Source organism: Ictidomys tridecemlineatus, chromosome 4, assembly GCF_052094955.1.
Source record: "Ictidomys tridecemlineatus isolate mIctTri1 chromosome 4, mIctTri1.hap1, whole genome shotgun sequence".
NCBI classification, from domain to species: domain Eukaryota; kingdom Metazoa; phylum Chordata; class Mammalia; order Rodentia; family Sciuridae; genus Ictidomys; species Ictidomys tridecemlineatus.
In genome coordinates, this window is record NC_135480.1 from 18,105,058 (window position 1) to 18,124,972 (window position 19,915).

At 34.9% G+C, this 19,915-nt stretch overlaps 2 protein-coding genes across 2 annotated transcripts; both read left to right on the plus strand.

Moving 5' to 3' along the window:
* Nucleotides 1–4,670: 4,670 nt before the first annotated feature.
* LOC101965840 (olfactory receptor 4C46) lies at nucleotides 4,671–5,600 on the plus strand. Its single transcript, XM_005329947.3, has one exon. The coding sequence runs from the start codon at nucleotides 4,671–4,673 to the stop codon at nucleotides 5,598–5,600; it is 930 nt and encodes a 309-aa protein (XP_005330004.2).
* Nucleotides 5,601–14,609: 9,009 nt separating this feature from the next.
* On the plus strand, nucleotides 14,610–15,533 carry LOC101973447 (olfactory receptor 4C13). The gene has a single exon (XM_005330059.4). The coding sequence runs from the start codon at nucleotides 14,610–14,612 to the stop codon at nucleotides 15,531–15,533; it is 924 nt and encodes a 307-aa protein (XP_005330116.3).
* The last annotated feature ends 4,382 nt before the right edge of the window (nucleotides 15,534–19,915 follow it).

A 19,915-nucleotide genomic window follows, 5' to 3' on the forward strand; every position in this document is an offset into this window, starting at 1 on the left:
AAAATCCTGTTTTCTGCAGCAAAATAGATAAAACCGTGTGGAAATCAATATGTTGACTGAAATAATCTAGTACAGAAAAGACAAGTACCATAGAGTCTCACTCATATGAGAAATAAAAAAAAAAATGTGTACCTCATAGAAGTTGAGGGTACAAGGGTGGTTACCAAAGACCAGGGAAAGTAGGGGGCAGGTGACAGAGATATAGCGATCATTGGATACTGAGTTACAGTTAGAGAGAAATGAGAAGTTTGAGGGAGTATAGTTAACAATAATTTTCTGCACATTTTTAAAAACTGGAAAAATTATTTTGAGGATTTATGCCATAAGAAAATGCTAAATTTTTAAGACTTAAATATGTCTTAACAGCTTTAAATTTTATGCAATGTATATATATATATATATATATATGCATCAAAACTTTACATAATACAACATTAATAAGTACAATATGTATTATTTTATGTATAATTTTAAAATAAGTAAAAAATAAGCAAATAAACTAAAATAAAAGATAGAAGACTTAGAATGACAAGCCAAAGACATAATGATGGTCAACATCTATATAAAAAGGTGCTCTCTGGCAATAATAATTAGGAAAAAAGCATATCAAAATTACAATGAGATATTCAATCTGAAAGAATGGGAATTATTAAAACAAAAAAAGATAACAAACATTGGCAAAGTTATGGGGTAAGGGAAAATGTGTCACTATTGATTGAAATGTAAATCAATTCATCCTCTATGTAACAGTGTGGATATTCCTTTAAAACTTTCAAAAAATAAAGCTACACATTATCAAGATAATACTAATACTCAAATGAATTGAAATGAGAACCAAAATTGCATGTGCATTCTCAAGTCCATTATATGCTATTCATAGTATGCAAGAAAGGGAAAGAAAACCTAAATTTCAGTTGGCAGATGACTAGAAAAGAGTTTGTGATGTATGCATGTAATGACTTATTCTTCATCCATAATTAAAATGACAATCCTGCCATTTCCAACAACATGGATGAACTCAGAGGACATGATATTAAAAAACATGTTAGAAGGAAAAATGCAAAGGTGACATGACCTTATTTATAGGATAAATCTAAAATAGTCTAACTCATAGAGTAGAGGGTGAAACAACTTCATGAGGTGGAGAAGGGGACATGGGAGATGTTAGTCAACACATCTGGCTTGAGTTGCACAACATGAATAAGTTCTAGAGGTTTACACACCATAGTGCTGATATTGTCAATACTGTCTGTATGCATTACATTTTTCTAAGATGGTAGATCTTGTGTGAGGTGTATTTATCACAATAATAATTATAAACAAGAAGTTGGGAGCACATTTTCAAATGAGATCAGATATGTGATTGGAGAGCTTTATAGCATAGATTATGATGACAGTTTCAAATGAGTATATGTATCCTCCAATACATCAAGTCACATATTTTATGTGTGTACAGTTTTTTGTATGTGAACTGTGAACTATGCCTGAAAGAAGTGGTTTAAGAAATAAAAAAGCAATGCAAAGAGGATGTGAACTGAGGATAAGAGGATATAAAAGAATGTACAGGCTTTGAGAAAATTATATGCGTGCGTATTTACACATTATGTATATAACAAAAGTCCTGCAATATGTTGAAAATATTTGAAATATACAAAAATAAAGCCAAAACCAATATATTTTCATTATAGATAGAAACATCACAAAAGATGATATACCAATGTTCAAAAGCATTTGAAAAAAAAAGTGCATATCCTTGGTAATCAAAAATTTTAAGTTAAACATCACAATAATTTACAACTATTATCTTCTAGAATGACCAAATGAAAAATAATTAGCAATAGCAAGTGACACAGTGTGGAAAGACTGGAACTCTCTTCTTTTGTTTTAAATATGTCTCCAAATTTTTCATGCTTCCTATTAATCTGCACTGACCATCCCATGAGCCTAGGGATGCAATTTAGTGCCTTCTGGGATCCTGGCTATTTCCAAAACACAATGAAAATTAGGAAAAGCAGGTTTGGGATCTAAGTTCTTTAAAATAGCTGCCAGGACATTTAGGCCTTTAGTGCTTTACTTATCAAGTAATAGAGAATGGGTTTTCAGAAATGGTTTAGAACTGATAAGATAGAAGCATCTCTGTGACACATACATCAGGGAGCTGCACCACTGGTCCCCAGGATGGACTTAGGCCACCAGGCTATTCAGCTTTCCTAGAAACCTAGGTTCCGACAGGGAGATGTATGTCCCACTTGTTTATGTTCTAAGTGCAGAGAATACGACCTGTACTCTAGAGTGGGTGACACACAAACATACTACCAAGATTACCCACTTCTAAAACAAAGCTTTCCAACAAGGGATAACTAATTCCTGTGAGAGGATGAACAACTACAAGCAAGGAACCTGAGTTTCTAAGGGAACCTCTTTAAATATCCTGATAGTGTGAGGTGAAAATATTCCTTGTTGTCATCAGTATTTCTAGAGCAAGCCTCCTCATGGGTGGAAATACTCACTGAAATGTATCTCTTCTGCACTTCCTACATCCTGCTCTAATGCACCAGAAACAGGTAATGAGGGTCATTTCTCCATAATAGTGAATCAAGCAAATTTACTCTAAATTCAAACCTTGAGATTTCTTTAAAATCGCTTTAGGCTTTGGTGAGCACAAAGATTGAGACTTATAAAAACACTCCCTTAGAACCAGTTTATTTAAAATTGAATTATCTGAGTAGTTTTCTTTTTAACACCTTCTTATCTTTCATACTCAAAGATGCTTACTGTAAGAGGAATTCATTTGAAGATTCGTTTGTGCCTGAACACACCAAAATGTCATTAAAAATAACCTAGAACTGCAAAAGGTAGGTTTTCAACACTGGTGATACTTATTAAATATTGTTATTTTTAATACACACTCAGCTTTGCTTTTCTGTATTTGTCAAATGCAGTCATAGAAAATCTCATCCTTACCCCAAATTTTCAAATGAGTAAAAAAAAGTGTTATTAACCTAATTTTACATTGAACAATTTGATATATGCAACATTTTACAAGAATCAACTAACACCAGTGACAAGATAGCTCACTTAATAACCAAGATTCATCTTGAAAAGAAAAACAAAATTTAAATAAATGTCTCACACAGAGAAGACCCAAATATGGATATTAATGGACACAAATCATCACTTGTTAGTTCAAATGCAGGGAAGTAGGACTGTTTATGGCATCAAATACTATGGATAATATAGATCTCTCTGGCTCATTTAAAAGTAAAAAAAAAAATTGGAAATAATTCTTCCTCAGTTTTTGCAGGGTCAAAAGTTTCTCTGTGTCTTTTCTCAAAATGTCAATTCTGCTTCTCTGATAAGTTCATGCAGTTATAAAAGTAGCCAGAAGTTCCTATATGTAACCCCAGGACCATGGTGGATCTGTTCATGCAACAATTAATTCTCATAACAAATGATGAGGTAGGGTTGTTATTCTCAGTTTATAGATGATGACATAGGAGTGCAAAGTGGCAGGAAATGCACCCCAAGTAAGAGAATCTGCAACAAGAATCTATAAAATCGCTTAAAACACATGAAATGTTCAGAAAGCTTTAGCTAACATTACCATTGTTTTTAGGACAATAAATATTAGTCTCTGACATTATTTCCTTACCTATTAAATTTATAAAATAAACCCAACCCCAAAGGTTATTCTATTAACATGTGTGTATAGTACCTGGTGCCTTATAATACATACAATGCACATTAAATATTCAATATCTACTATTATATAGTTAAAAGTTTTGTCAACAAGTATTCTAGATTATTATATAGTATCCCTTATATATTTTCATTTATTTCCATCATTATATATATATATATATATATATATATATATATATACCCACACACACACATATACACACACACACACACAAATTTAGTTGTAGATGGACACAATGCCTTTATTTTGTTTATTTATTTTTATGTGGTGCTGAGGATAGAGCCCAGTGCCTCACACGTGTGAGGCAAGCTCTCTACCACTGAGTACAGCCCTAGACCCTGATTTCGATCATTCTTTATACCATCTATTATGAGTACTTTACCTGGGCTTCCTGTCTCCAGCATTCACTCACTACTAAACCTCACTCTACAACATCCAGAAAATACAAAGTCCTTTGTGATAATAGTAGTTAAGATTCCCCCTTCCTCAAATTCCTTGTCATCCTTCTATCCATTCTCTATTTCATTTTATCATTCTCCATTTGCTAAAAATAAGAAGCAAAATTTTTTACCTATGTTAAGATATCTATTACATCCATCTTTTACCTCCCTTTTTGGGCTAAGCTGCTACAATGTGTGTAATCTCTTATGTCAATCCAGGCTGTAACTCATTTCAGAAAATTAATATACTCAGATGCAGATCACCTAGTGTGTTTACAAAAGTTCTTCATCTATACAATATTTTCAAAAATTCTGCATAGGATGGAATTTGAATAATTTTAACAATTCAGAGTTCTTTGTTCCACTTGAAGAAATAAAAAAATACATGCAAAGAAAAACAATAAAACATAAGATCCCATGACTCCATAGAATTCAGGCATGTATTATTTACTAGATTGGAGAAGTTTAATTAACCAAATGTTGTATCAATATTTTCAGGATATGTAATTAACTTTAGCATGAAGTTCATGGAGAATAAGAACAATGTGACAGAGTTTGTTCTTCTGGGACTTACTGAAAACCCTAAGATGCAGAAAATTATATTTGTTGTGTTTTTATTCATCTACATCATCTCTGTAGTAGGAAATTTGGTCATTGTTATAACCATCACTGTGAGCTCACTCTTGGGATCCCCCATGTACTTTTTCCTGGCCCATCTCTCATTTATTGATGCCTGCTATGCCTCTGTAAATACACCTAAACTGATTAGAGATTCACTTCATGAAAAGAAGACTATCCTTTTCAATGGATGCATGGCCCAAGTCTTTGGGGAACATTTCTTTGCAGGTGCAGAGGTCATCTTGCTTACTGTGATGGCTTATGACCGCTATGTAGCCATCTGCAAACCCTTGCACTATGTAACCATCATGAACTGGAGAGTGCGTGCCCTGCTAGTGGGAGTGTCCTGGATGGGAGGCTTTCTACATGCAACCATCCAGATCCTCTTCATCTTTCAACTACCCTTCTGTGGCCCTAATGTCATTGATCACTTTATGTGTGATCTGAACCCATTGCTCAATCTGGCCTGCACTGATATTCACACTCTGGGGCTCTTTGTTGCTGCTAACAGTGGGTTAATCTGCTCATTAAACTTCCTCCTCCTGCTGGTCTCCTATGTGGTCATCCTGCGCTCCCTGAGAACCCACAGCCTAGAGAGTAGGCGCAAAGCCCTGTCCACCTGTGTCTCCCACATCACAGTGGTTGTCCTCTTCTTTGTTCCCTGCGTATTTGTGTACCTGAGACCTGCAGTTAATTTATCTATTGATAAAGCAATTGCTGTATTCTATACTATGATAACTCCCATGGTAAATCCCTTTATCTACACTTTCAGAAATGCTCAGATGAAAGCTGCTATTAGGAAGTTATTTATCAGTAAAGCTATTTCAGATGATAAATGAATGTGCCTAAAACCCAGCAGTGATTCAGCTGAGGAGAATATGCAGACAGTTTGGAACACATCAGCAAAATATAATTATAAGAAAAATATTTTAAAAATTGTTATTCAGAAACTTTTCATTGAGAAAGTAGAAATTGGTTAAAAAATTGGAGTCAATCTAACCTAGAAACATGTCAGGTATGTTTGAAAGCTTTTACTAACTCTGGGCCTGGTTTTCCAACTTTATCCATGTATATGAATTCATAGGTTTTTCCTTAAGAAAAAAAAAATAGAAAGAATGTTGGTGATGAGCAATAATCACTATAACTATCAATACAGGTAAGCTCTGCTATTTTACCCGTAGGGCATTTTACTTATAGGACACTAACAGAAAGAAGAAATTATCAATATACAACAGATATACTGATGATCTAGTAAACAAAATATCACTGATATTTCAGATCATTTGTTTAACTCCTATCATATACTATCAGATAATGATGAGGAAAAGTTCCAATAATGGTACTAGTGAGAATTTTTGAGAAAAGACTATGCTTTGCACATCACAATTCTCATAGATTATCTATAACCAAAAATTACATCATTTTCATTCATATATCTCATATTTTTATGTATCAGAATATATGATCATGTGCTTCCAGTAATATTATGGTATCTAAGTTCTTTGGGGACAATGAACAATTGGATATTTATTACCCTCTTTAACATAAGAAAGATTCAACAATCTTCCTAAATTTTCTTTTAGACATTGGAACTAATGCAATTATAGGCTAATAGCTCATCAGAAGAAGTGAATCAAATAAAGAACACTTGAATGTTGAACAGGGACTCCTAGTCACTAAAGGTGCAGCTATAACCCATGAAAGTTTTGCCTGGTAGCTTTCAATACTTTTCATAAGTAGCTCAAAGTCTGGCACCTGATGAATAATGAAGGAATGACCAAATGTATAAAATAACATATCAATTGAATAAAAGTGGTAGGAAAAGAGTAATAGATATTTTCTACCTTAATCTCATGCAGACTCAGAGGAGAATCCTAGATGGAATTCTAAGAAGAACCACATTTTGTTTTTATTCTTGCATAAACTGAGGAGTGAGAAAATCTTGGAATTGTGTTGCTCAGCATATGAAAATAAACTGTACATTGATATTCCCTCAAGAAGTTTTTATTATCCTATGAATCTGAGTTGTTTATAGTGTTTCTGTTACTTTGTGATCATTTCATTATTCAAAACTGTTTTTCAAAATATGAAGATCTGTCTGTGTGCAGAGAAAATTTCAAGATTAAATATTTTTCACTCAAATCTTCCTTCCTAATTAGTAAACACATAATTTTTACCCTAAGGTACATGCATATTAGAGGGGATGTTCAGATGTGGATAAAATAAAATTTTACTTCTTCCTTTATAGAATTGAAACTTCATTGAAAGACTCCTATAAAGAGTAAAAAATTAATACTCTGTGTTATATATGTTTAGATGAACAAAATGTTATGAAACTATACTGAATGGCTTCCAAAGATCTGGGGTTTGGGTCAAGAATTGATTCTTAGATTGGAAGACATTAAAAATGGCACCTGTGGTATGGTGTCAGTAGAGGGAATAGGCAAGAATATGTGCCAAAACATTTCTAGAACAGGAGATAGATAACAGGTGAAGAGAAAAAACTATACAGAAAAACTAATTGATTTAACAGGTCTGTGCTTATTAAACTATTCATTCCACAATTATTTACTGAAACCCACGAGTGCCAACTACCAAGGTGCAGACCAAATTACTATAAAATTGTAACTGTTGACACTTGGGAGACAAAAACAAGGAAGATCAGCAAGGGTCTCATAAACTTGTTATAGCTTAATGGTGTGGGCCATGGGAAAAACATCAGAAGTCTGTTTAAGTTAGTGAGTGATGTAGTTAGATTTGAAGAAGAATGGCATGAAGTGGACAAGATCCACAGCAGGAGAACAGCAGGCTACTGTTCAGAGCTGAGTGTGAAAGGCTGGTTGTTTGAACTCTGGTCTTCTGACATGGGTTGTGATAAACACCATTAGATCCAGCTCAGATCCCCTCCACCAGGCCAGGGTATGCACGAACCAGCTACTGTAAGTCTGGGCTGTTAAGAGTTGACAACCCTAACCTTCTCTGGACAATTTCACTTGAGAAAATGCAAGATTCTTCCAGTGCTTATGCCCAACACCTCAAGGCCCCTAAGTAGACAATACAAGACTACCACAGGTGTATAAAAATGTTGGGTCCACTGTCCCCATGTGCAACCATAGTACAATGCATTCTCCAGAGCTACCAAGGTCCCAGAATGATACCAGACTTCACATAGACAATGCACCTTTCCCTGGCCTTATCAGCTTCCCCAATCCCTGCTTTCATATGTAATCTTCATAAAAATTCTCCATAAAAATGCAGGTTCTGCATCTATAGTCTAAATTCTTATTAGAAAGAGAGAAACAGTTCCCCAAATATTTACAGGTAATTCACAAGGGAATTAATACGTATTTATGGGGTGAGATCATGTTCTGGCTTCCATCACTAGATGGATGAAAGAACTGAGAAGATGGAATGGAGAGAACTATGAAACTTTGCAAGTGAAAGAGGCCTCTCCATGTTCAGTAGAAGTGCCCTCCTGCTACCAGTTAGTGTTCTCTCCACCATGTCTAAGGAATACTCCTACACTCTCTGAGGGGATCATAAAGGCAAAGTTGCTCTGTAAGGCAATGTTTACTCCCCTTGGGTTAACTCCAGACTTATATCTTCTTTGCTTCCAGACTTATATCTAGGTTCAAGTCTCAGCGGGACCCTAAAATATATGCAAGGTGTGACCCATGAATAGGTACATGGCACTTCAAATACTACATGATTTTATCAGATAGGAGTACAGGGACATGTATGATAATACATATTAAAAGTGTGGGATAATATTAAAACAAACATACTTTGGGATCATGCCAACTTTATTGTCATAGGCAAAGTAAGGAAAGATTCTTCTTTTACTGTTGCACTTAATAGAGTTAAGAAGGATTCATTTTGGCTAGTTGGCTACAAGAAGACAAAAAGGAAATCTACAGTGAGTGAAACAGAAATCGAACTGAAAAACCTAAGTAGAAAGCGAGTTATTATATCAAAGGGTTGCAAGGACTAAGTGGTGGCATTCAAGTTTCAGAGGTGTTGGGGGTGTGGTTACCATTATGTAAAACAGAAATAAAGCAGAAATCATAACAATCTGATTATTGTACAGAAAAACTAATCAATTTAACAGGTCTGTGCTTATTAAACTATATTATTTAAGCAGAAAAAATTTTGTAATAAGTAAATGAATGCCAAAATTAAATCACTGGAACAGAAAGTTATGATCCCTAAATCATTCTTCAGACTTGAGCCAGTCTATAGATCCAGAACCCCCGAGTTGTAAGTGAAGTGGATCTTCTTGAGGTAGGACACTAATACACTGCCAAAACTTTATGTGCAAATATTTCTCCCAGTTTTCTACAAAGAGATCTAAAACCTTTTCCACAGTATCTGTGCAGTACATTAGTTTAGACATTGCTGGACAGCTTCACTCTGGTTATAAACTGACACTAATTCAAGGACACCCAAAACATCACTATGGTCTGGCTGTACAAAAAAATAGACAGTTATGGGTAAATGATAGTCAATTAACATAAGCTTAATCAGATAGAGGTTCCAATTGCAGCTTTCTACCAGACATGGTTTCGTTGCTTGAACAAATTAAAATATACCCCTGGCTTAGCAGTGAGAGGAAGATCTCATGGACTTAAGTGATGAAGGGAAACATAACTCAGGTTATTCTCTGAATGAGGCAAGTGGGTTTTCAAACTACTTTGGTACCTATTTCCCCAGTTTTGGAATGCAAAATTGAATGGACCTGGTATTTGTAGAATCTCCACAATGGCACCATGACCTATGGAGTGAAGAATATTAGGGTGGGAATGGCAAAGTGGAAGCTGGTAGAGCTTCCTCTATATAAGAAAATAAATTACCAAAAGCAGGATTGCATTTTGCTTGATAAATAATACTACTGCATTCCTGGAAGGATTTCAGAGTTTGCCGGCACCATCAAGACTTGAAAGATGGTCCACTGATTCTTACCACATATTCATTCAACTCAACTATTTTGCCTGTGCAAACAACAGACAGTTATGAGAAAATGATAGTCCATTACCATAAGCTTAATCAGGTGGAGGCTCCACTTACAGCTGCTATACAAGATGTGCCTTCATTGCTTGAACAAATTAACACATCCCACTGGTAACTGCTATGCAGCTAATGGTTTGGCGAAGTCTTTTTTTCCTTATTCTCCCATAAAGGACCAGTTTGGTTTCAGCTAAAAAGGTAAATGTGGCTAACCTCAGGTGTATGCCAGTGTTCCAGAACCATGCTATAACTTAGTTCACAGGTATCTTGTTGACTTGTTCTTCCTCAAGAACATTATGGCCTGTATGTTGATTAGTTTGTGATTATTGGAACTATCAATAGATGAGAAGAAGCAACTACTCTAGACTTATTGTTAACACATTGGAGTGAGAGAAATAATTCTGAATAAAATTTGTGGACTTTCTACCTCTGTTTAATATCTAGGAATTCAGTGGTGTGAGGTATGTCCAGATATCCCTTCTAAGGTGAATGGAATGATAAGTTGATGCATCTGGCCCCTGTTACAAGGAAAAAAGGGGTATGATTCCTAGTGGATCACTTGGATTTTAGAGACAACATATTTCTTATTTGGATGTCCCCAAAAATTCTAGTTTTGAGGGGGGCCCAGAAGAAGAGAAGTCTATACAACAAATGGCAGAGTTCTGCCACATAGGTCATATTAATCACATGGTCCAATTGTATGTAAAATGCCTATGGTATAGATGGCACCTACAGGTGAATTTCAATGTAAGTCCTCAGGATTTTTAGGGAGATTCCTGCTATCCTTCATAGGTAGCTGTTACCCATTTCCATACAGTTCTTGGCCTGGTTTTCCTTTCCATCTTCATATTACAATATCTGATGTAATCAATGTATATAGTGGAAAGATAAGTTTTGGCTCAGAGTCTGTAGATTCCATTCCATTTTCAGTTGGTTGCATTACTTTTGCTCTGTGGTGAGGTAGTACACCATAAGAAATGCTTATGGCATAGAAACAACTGCTTAGATCATGGCCAGGAAGTAAAGAAGGAAGTAAAAGAGGCTGGGATCCCAGCCTCAGGTATTTATATCAAGTTAAATACCTAGTGGAAACATTATGAAATATGAAATATGTATTGAAACATGAGAGTAGCCCACTAATATGTATATTTTATCAATTTTATTTATCAGTTCAACATAAAAGAAAATTAAATAAATAAAAATTAAAATTAAATGTGCAAGACCTTGAATTTGTCCAAAGAATACCAATGGCCAACAGCTATATAAAATGGAACCCAAAGTCAATATTTCTATAATCATCAGGAAAAGTGAAAAATCAAATCAAAGCAAAGTATGAACATAACCCAGGAGGATTCATATTATAAAAATAAACCAAAAATCAACATAACAAATAGAGACAATAGTATAGGGAAAAGGAAAATCTTGTCATAGTTGGTGTGAATGCGATATTGGCTCTGTCTGTGGAAAGCAGCTTGAACATTCCTTTATAATATTACCAAAAAAAAAAAATAGAACTACATATAATCTAGCAATACTATTTATGGGTATTTATTCAAAGGAATTAAAACAGGATTTCCAAGTCATATGTGCATTCTTGAGACCATTATATGTTGTTCACAATAGCCAAATATGAAAGAAACTTAAATGTTCATTGATAGATCATTACATAAAGAATATCTGACATAACAAAACATTATTCCGGCTTAAAAAAGTCCTTTCATTTGCAACAAAATGGATGAACTCAGAAGATAATATGTTTAGAAAATTAAAAAAAAAAAGGTCTGGCACAGAAGGACAAATGTGACATGACAACATTCATATGATAAATCTGTAAGAGTCTAACTCCAATACAGAGAGTGTTTTTTATATATTATATTTGCGCATTTTTCTGTATGTAAATTATAACCCAAACAACTGTTATTTGAGAAATGATAAAAGAATTCACAGACTTTGAGTAAATTGTGTGTTTATGTGTTTACACACTATAGACATGACAAAGACCTCCATCTGTAAAATACTGAGCATTTACAACTAAATAGGAAGAAATAAAGAATGATTGCTTTTAACTTATGCAAAGATATAAATAGAATTTTTACAAAATATTAACATTAACAGAAGATAGGAATATGAAAAAAATCTTCATAGTCAGTCATCACGAAATTTCAATAGAAAACCAAAACAATTGACGTCTGGATACAGAATGGGAAAAAATAACGCCAAGTGACAAAATATGGAAAGATTGAAACTCTCTTCTTGTGTTTTAGATCTCTTTCCAAAGTGTCATGCTGCCTGTTAATCTACACTGACCAGACCATGATATCTGGGATAACTAATTTAGAGCCTTCTGAGGATTCTATCTATTTCCAAAACACTATGAAAATTAGAAAAAGCAGTTTTGCAGTTATCTACTTAAAATGTCTCTCAGTAAAGCTCTGTCTTCACTGCTTTAGCTCTCAAGCAATCACAAGGAGTTTTCAGAAATGGTTTTAAAATGATCAGAAGAAAGAAGCCCCTCTGTGACAGGCATCATCAGGGACCCTGCACCACTGGTCCCCAGGCTGGACTTAGGCCACCGTGCTATTTACCTGGTATTCAGCTCTCCTAGCAACTCAGGTTGGGAAAGGGAAAGGCAACTCCCACTTGTTTATGTTGTAAGTGCAGGGAATACCATCTGTACTCTAGAGTGGGTAACACACAAACACACTGCCAGGATACCCACTTCTAAACACAAAGCTTTTCCAACAAGGGGATAACTAATTCCTGGGAGAGGATGGAAAACTACAAGGAAGGTACCTGAGTTTTTATGAGAACCTCTTTAAATATCCTAATAGTGTGAGGTGAAAATATTCCTTCTTGTCATTAATGTCTCCACAGCAAGAATCCTCGTGAGTGGCATGAGCCACTAAAAAGCTTTTCCTCTGCGTTTCCTACATGCTGCCCTGATGGGCCAGAACCAGGTAATGAGGATCATTTCTCCATAATAGTGAATCAAGTGAATCCATTCTAAATTCAAATCTCAGGATTTTGGTGAAATCACTTTAGGCTTATGTAAGATGGAAAGATTTAAACTTATAAAGACACATCCTTAAAAATGGTTGAATTGATATTGAATTATCTGAGTGGCTTTTTCTCAACTCCATTTTATCCTTCATATTGGACTCTGCTTATTGCAAGAGGAACTAATTTGAAGATGGATTTGTGCCTGAACACACTGTAATGCCACAAAAATCATCTAGAATTGCAAAGGTAGGTTTGTAAAAGCGGTAAGGGTTACTAAATATTGTTGTTTCATATATGGTTAACATTATTTTTCTAAATTTGGCAAATACTGTCACAGAGAATCTCATTCTTAACCCAAATTTTCAAAACACATTTGAAATATGTCATGAATCTAATCTGACATTGAACAATTTGAGAGAGAGATGAAGTACTTTCTAAAACCAAGCTGTCTAGCACTAGGAACCATTATTTAGGGAAGAGACATATCAATTAATAACCAGATTAATCTTGAAAATGAAAACAAAATTTAATATATCTCTCACACAAAAATGATCTAAATATGAATATTAATGGACACAAATCATCACTTGTTAGTCCAAGCACAGGCAAGTTGGACTCTTTCTGATATCAAATACTGTGGATAATACAGGTAAGTCTCTCTAGCTTCTTTAAAAGTAATTTTGGAAAGCATTTCTTCTCAGATTGTTGTAGGGAGAAAAGTTCTGTTCTCTGCTGAGTGCATGCAGATATAAAAGTGGATGAAAGTTCCTATATGTATCCCCAGCAGCACCGGGGTGGATACAATAATATAACAATCAATTCTCTTAACAAATGATGAGGTGGTATTGTTATTCTCAGTTTATAGATGTTGATTTAGGTATGCAAAGTGGCAGGAAATGCACCCCAAGAAAGATAATCTGCAACAAGAATCTATAAAATCGCTTAAAATACATGAAATATTCAGAAAGCTTTATATAATATTTCATTGCTTTTAAACAGCAAACATTAGTCTCTGACATCATTTCCTTACCTGTTAAATGTACAAATAATTTTGAGCACCAAGGTTATTCTAATTATTAAAATGAATTGTGTGTGGAGTACTTGGTACCTTGGAACACACAGAATTCACATTAAAACATTTTATTATCAACTATAAGTTCTTGAATTGTGTAAACACACATTATAGGTTATTTTATACTATCTATTTTGTATTTCATTACATTTCCATCATATTTATATCAAATATTATAATACTCTGCTACCTGCAGCTCTTGCCTCTGGCTTCCACTGTACTGACCTTACTCAGCTTCATCCAGGATACAGGAAGACCTATATGAGATTAGTACCCAAGATTCCCCTTAATCAAACTCCTTGTCATCCTTTCACTCATTCTCTACTCTTTTTTTCGTAATTTTCCATTTCTTAATAATAACGGGCACAATTTTTCACCTGTATATGAATATCCAGTACATTCAACTTTTGCCTCCTTTTTTGGGCTAAGTTGCTACTGGTGTATGAAATCCATTATTTCAGTTCAGACTCAAAGTCATCCCAGATATGTTAGTGTACTCAGATGCCAATCCTTATCTATACAAAAGGCCTTATCTATATTCTGTTTTCCTAATAGTCACTCAGGAGGCAATTTGAGTAATCTTCAAGAATTCAGAACCCTTTGATACATCTCAAAAAATAAATAAATGCAACCACAAAAACATACAAATGTCATAAGATTTCACATCTCAGTGGCATCCAGACATTTAATATTTATTAGGATGGAAAATCTGAATAAATCCTAGGTTGTATCAACTTTTTCAGGTAATTTAACAAGCGTCCACATGAAGTACATGGAGACTACAAACAATGTGACAGAGTTTGTTCTTCTGGGACTTACACAAAACCCAAAGATGCAGAAAATAGTATTTGCTGTATTTTTGCTCATCTACATTATCTCTATAGTAGGAAATTTGCTCATCTTGATAACCATCACTAGCAGCTCATTGTTGGGATCCCCCATGTACTTTTTCCTGGCCTATCTCTCCTTTATTGATGCCTGCTATGCCTCTGTCAACAATCCTAAACTGATTAGAGATGCACTCCATGAAAAGAAGACCATCCTTTTCAAAGGATGCATGGCACAAGTCTTTGGGGAACATTTCTTTGGAGGTGTAGAGGTCATTCTGCTTACAGTGATGGCCTATGACCGCTATGTGGCTATCTGCAAGCCCTTGCACTATACAACCATCATGAACTGGAGAGTGTGTGCCCTGCTAGTGGGAGTGTCCTGGATAGGAGGCTTTCTCCATGCAATCATTCAGATCCTCTTCATCTTACCACTACCCTTCTGTGGCCCTAATGTCATTGATCACTTTATGTGTGATCTGAACCCATTGCTCAATCTGGCCTGCACTGATACCCACACTCTGGGGCTCTTTGTTGCTGCCAATAGTGGATTCATCTGCCTGTTAAACTTCCTCCTCCTGTTGATCTCCTATGTGGTCATCCTGCACTCCCTGAGGACCCACAGCCTGGAGGGTAGGCGCAAGGCCTTGTCCACCTGTATCTCCCACATCACAGTGGTTGTCCTCTTCTTTGTTCCCTGCATATTTGTGTACATGAGACCTCCAGCTAATTTACCCATTGATAAAGCAGTCGCTGTATTCTATACCATGATAACTCCCATGTTAAATCCTGTGATCTATACTTTGAGAAATGCTCAGATGAAAGATGCTATGAGAAAATTGCTTAGCAGGAAATTGCTTGATAAATGAATTTGCCTAAATTCCAACATTGATTTAAGTGAGGAAAGGATAAATGAAAATTTTGGAGTATCTCAGAAGATTATGATTGGATGAAAAAAGACTGTTATTTATAAACTCTTCATTGAAATAAGAATAAGTAGGTTAAAGATCAGAGACTACCTAACCCAGGACAATCTACTCATATTGCAAGTTTCTACTAATTCTGGTCCTTATTTTCCTAGATTTATCCATTTATATGGATTTGTAGATTTTCTTTCTAATAAAAATTAAGAATATAAAAAATACTGGTATTGATCATTAATGTCTGTAACTCTACATCAGGTAAACACTACCATTACCATATAGTACCTGACAGAAATAGGGAGTTATAAGAAATGGTTTACTAATGGTTCAGTAACCAGAATATTACCAATTTTCTGGACCATATGCTTAATTGCTATCATACATTTCCAGGAATGATGAGAAAATATTAATATAATTTTGTTGGTTAGAATTTTTGAGAAAAGAACTATACTTAGCCTACTTACTATAATGCTCTTTTACTATCTATAACTAAAAATCAAGACATTTTATTATTATTTATTTTTATTTTATATGCCATATATTTCTAATAAGATTGTGGTGTCTAAGTACTTCAGGGCAAAAATCAATGGCCATTCATTTACCATACAAGTGGTGAGAAAGATTCAGCCATGTTTCTACATTTCCTTTTAGCCTTTGAACTCGGCTATTTACTCAGGTCACTGCAAGCTGATAACCTCTTAGAAAGAGTGATGACTTAAGTAAAAGAGTTTTTGAATGTTGCTTCAGAATTCCTGTTTACTAAAAGAGCAGTTATAATCCATAAGGTACTTGCCTGCTAGGTATCAATATTTTCCACAAGTAGCACAATGTTTAGTACCTGATTACATATTAAATAAATAAATAAAGTATAAATCACAAAAATGAATTCAATAAAATATACACTAAAATGATTACAAGGGATCATGGGAATTTTTTTCTACCTTTATTTCCTTCGGATGAGAATTCTGTAGAGAATTCTTGATTGCCCTTTAAATAAAACAAAAATTTGTTTACCTCTCACTTTGAGGAATGGGAAAGATTATGGAATTGAATTTCACAATATGTGAGAAAGTGTTTGCCTTGATATTCCCTCAGGAAGACATCATTATTCTACAAATGAGGGTTCTTTATCATTTTCCAGTTACTTTGTGGTTACATTTCATTATGTAATTATGTAATAATTCATTATGTAATAACTTATAATGTAATTATTTCATTATTACATTTCATTAAAAGTCATTTCTCATAATATGTAGATCTTCCTACACACAGAGCAATTGCAGGATTAAATACTTTTCAGGCAATTCTTCCTTCACTCATTAATAAACAAAATTTTGTGCTCAGGGAATATATTTTAGTGGGTTTCTGATGTGGCATAAGGTACAAATAGCTTCTTTCTTTTTAAAATCTACTGAGAGACTCCCAGAAAGGAGTAGAAAACTACTGCAGAATATTAACAATGGTAAGATAGATAGGGTGCTATGAAACCATACAAAAGGGAAGTGAGGCTTGGGTCAAGAAAGATTCCTAAATGGGAAAACATTAAAAATCATAAAAATCATATCGAAGGGAGAGAGTAGGATCAGTAAATAGGCAAGATACAAAGCTAAATCATTCCTAGGACAGGTACTAGATACAGAGGTTATCAAAAAAAAAAAAAACCTATGCAGAAAAATTGCATACTAACCTAGAATAAAGGTAGATTTTAACTTCCAAGAATCAAAAGACAGAAAAAGGCAAGATCAAGAAAGGTTTCATAATACTGTTAAACCTTAATGGTAAGGTCCATGGGTCAAATTTTGATAGCATTTTTAATCTAGCAAGTAATGTTGTTAGATTCTTGTTTTGTGAATAGAGGGGAAAGCAAAAGACTATGATAGGAGTACAAAAAGTTTGTGGCCCCTGGCCTCCATGCAGACCATGTTGTGCAGTTAACAGTGAGTACTCTAGAGCTGCTGAGGCCAAAGTTAAAGCCAGACTTCACTTGAGACCACATGCTTTCTTCCCCCTACCATATTGGCTTTCTTGACTTCCATTTGTCATTTGTTAAAACATCTTCAGTTCAAGTTCTGTATCTACAGAACACAAACTGACATGGAGAGAGAGGAATTGTTCCCCAATTTTTTTTAAAGTTTTAGACAACAGAACTGATTATGAGGAAGATTAGATAGAGAAGAATCATAGGTACGATTCAGGTTCTGACTTTCACCACCAAATGTTTGAGGAAATTCAGAAGATGGAGGAGAGAGAAACATAAGTTTTGCAAGTGAAAAATGCCTCTGTTTCGTATAAAAATGTTTTCCCTCCCACTACCAGTGGACTTCAAAAGGTTAATTTTGAGGTTATTTGAGACAATAAGTTATAATGTAAAGGGAAGATATAACACTGACTCCCAATACTAATACTGACCCCAAACAAATGGAAAGGGGAACTGTAATATTATAAAAGTTAAAATGCACCACACCTATTTCAAAACTGGTGAAACTGGTTTTCTGAGTGTTCAACAACTAAGACTTGGAGGACAAAAACAAGAAAAATGAAAGTATAAGAAGCCATCCGTGAAACACAGGAGGATCTTCTCTTGGCCTGGAAGCCAGGGAGAGAGAGGCCTGGCATTGGGAACTTTCTGTATCTCTCCCATAGAAATAGATGCCCAATGCACACAGCCCTTCCCTTTGCTCTCCTAGGAAGGTCCTCATAGTAGATCCAGAGATGGGTGTAGCCCATTAGGAACGGAACAGCCCAACTTTAACCTTTTTTGGAGAAGAACATTCTATGGAAGGCCCTTGATGTCTCCCAACATAAATAAAGCAGATGTGGGCACCATTTTGCCAGAAGCTCCGTCCATCTGATCAGCTTGCCCATTCTGCCCCCACTTTTGAAAGTACTTTCTGTGCCCTGTGATTTTTTGCCATTGTATTTATCTTAGCTTTCACTTATCAGCCAGCCCATTCCACCAAGGGGAATCCCATTCCCACTGCCCCCATGAGATGTGGGTTGGATAAAAGATCTTAACAAAACTGTCAATATTTTGGCCATTGCCCTCCAGGATCATCTAAGACCAAAAGAACAATGGGGCCCCTCTATGTTGATCATATCCAGGAGGCAAGAACACAAGAAAGAGCATGAGGTCCCACAGTTCTCTTCAGAGGCACATCACCAATGAAAGAAAAACCCCTAAAGGACTTGCTTCTCAAGGGTCCCAGCACCACCCTGAGGACCAAGCCCCTAACACATAGGTTTCTGAGGGACATTAAAAATCTCAAACACATTAGCCACCAAATGACCATGCACACTGACCTGTCCAACATGATATTATCTTGCTCAAAAAACAAAGTTGAGCCTGCACGGCACTCACTACTCCATCATCAAATGTAGTTGTATATATTTCTTCAATTTTTAAAAATAAGCAATGTACTAAATGATCATTTCTCCAAAGAAGATAATTAAATGGCTAATAAGCAGAAGAAATGGCTGTCAACATTAGTACTCATAGGGAAACGTAAATCGAAAGCACAGAGAAAAAGAACCTTGAACCTTTCAGATGGCTATTATTAACAAAAAGAAAAGAAAGAGAAAGAAAAAATTGTAAAAGAAATAAAAATAAGAACACTTGTGTCCTATTTATGGGACTATACAATGTTTGACTTCTATGAGATTTGCTCCTTAAAAATTAACTACTAGATGATCCAATTCTATTTTTGTGCACAAACACAAATCAATTGAACTCATGGACTTTAATAGATGTGCACTCATGTATATGGCAACCTTATGTGTAATATCCAAAACACATAAGCAATTCAAGTGATCTACAACTAAAGAACAGATTTTTAAAATGTGATACATACATACCTAGGAATATTATCCAGTACTTGCGATGGATGAAGCTTGAGGACACTGTGTTAAGAAATATTAACCATGCACAAAAAGTTTAATACTAAATTAGTCCATTTATGTGAAGTACCTTAAAGTAGTCAAATTTTAAAAATCATTTGGAATTTTTTTCATGTGAGATATTTTATGCTTCTTTATTTAGTTACTCATTATATTACATATTTAGGAACTCATTGGTATTCATTTTATACTTTAAGATATATTTCAATATTGTATTATTTATTTCCATGTCCAAATTATTTATAGCTTTGACTATGATGGGTTCTATCGGCCGACTCCAATTTCTCTGTCACATATGCTTATTAACGTATTTGCATTTTAGAATTCCCTACTTTCTGCCATTACATGATGCTCATATAATTTGTGCTCCAGACCAAAAATCAGCCATTACCTCGAGAACTCCTAATATTTCTGTTGGAGAATGTTACTAAAAA

Excerpts from the sequence above, each read along its gene's own strand:
- LOC101973447 (XM_005330059.4), top strand. The coding sequence starts at position 14,610 with ATGGAGACTACAAACAATGTGACAGAGTTTGTTCTTCTGGGACTTACA.
- LOC101965840 (XM_005329947.3), top strand. The coding sequence starts at position 4,671 with ATGGAGAATAAGAACAATGTGACAGAGTTTGTTCTTCTGGGACTTACT.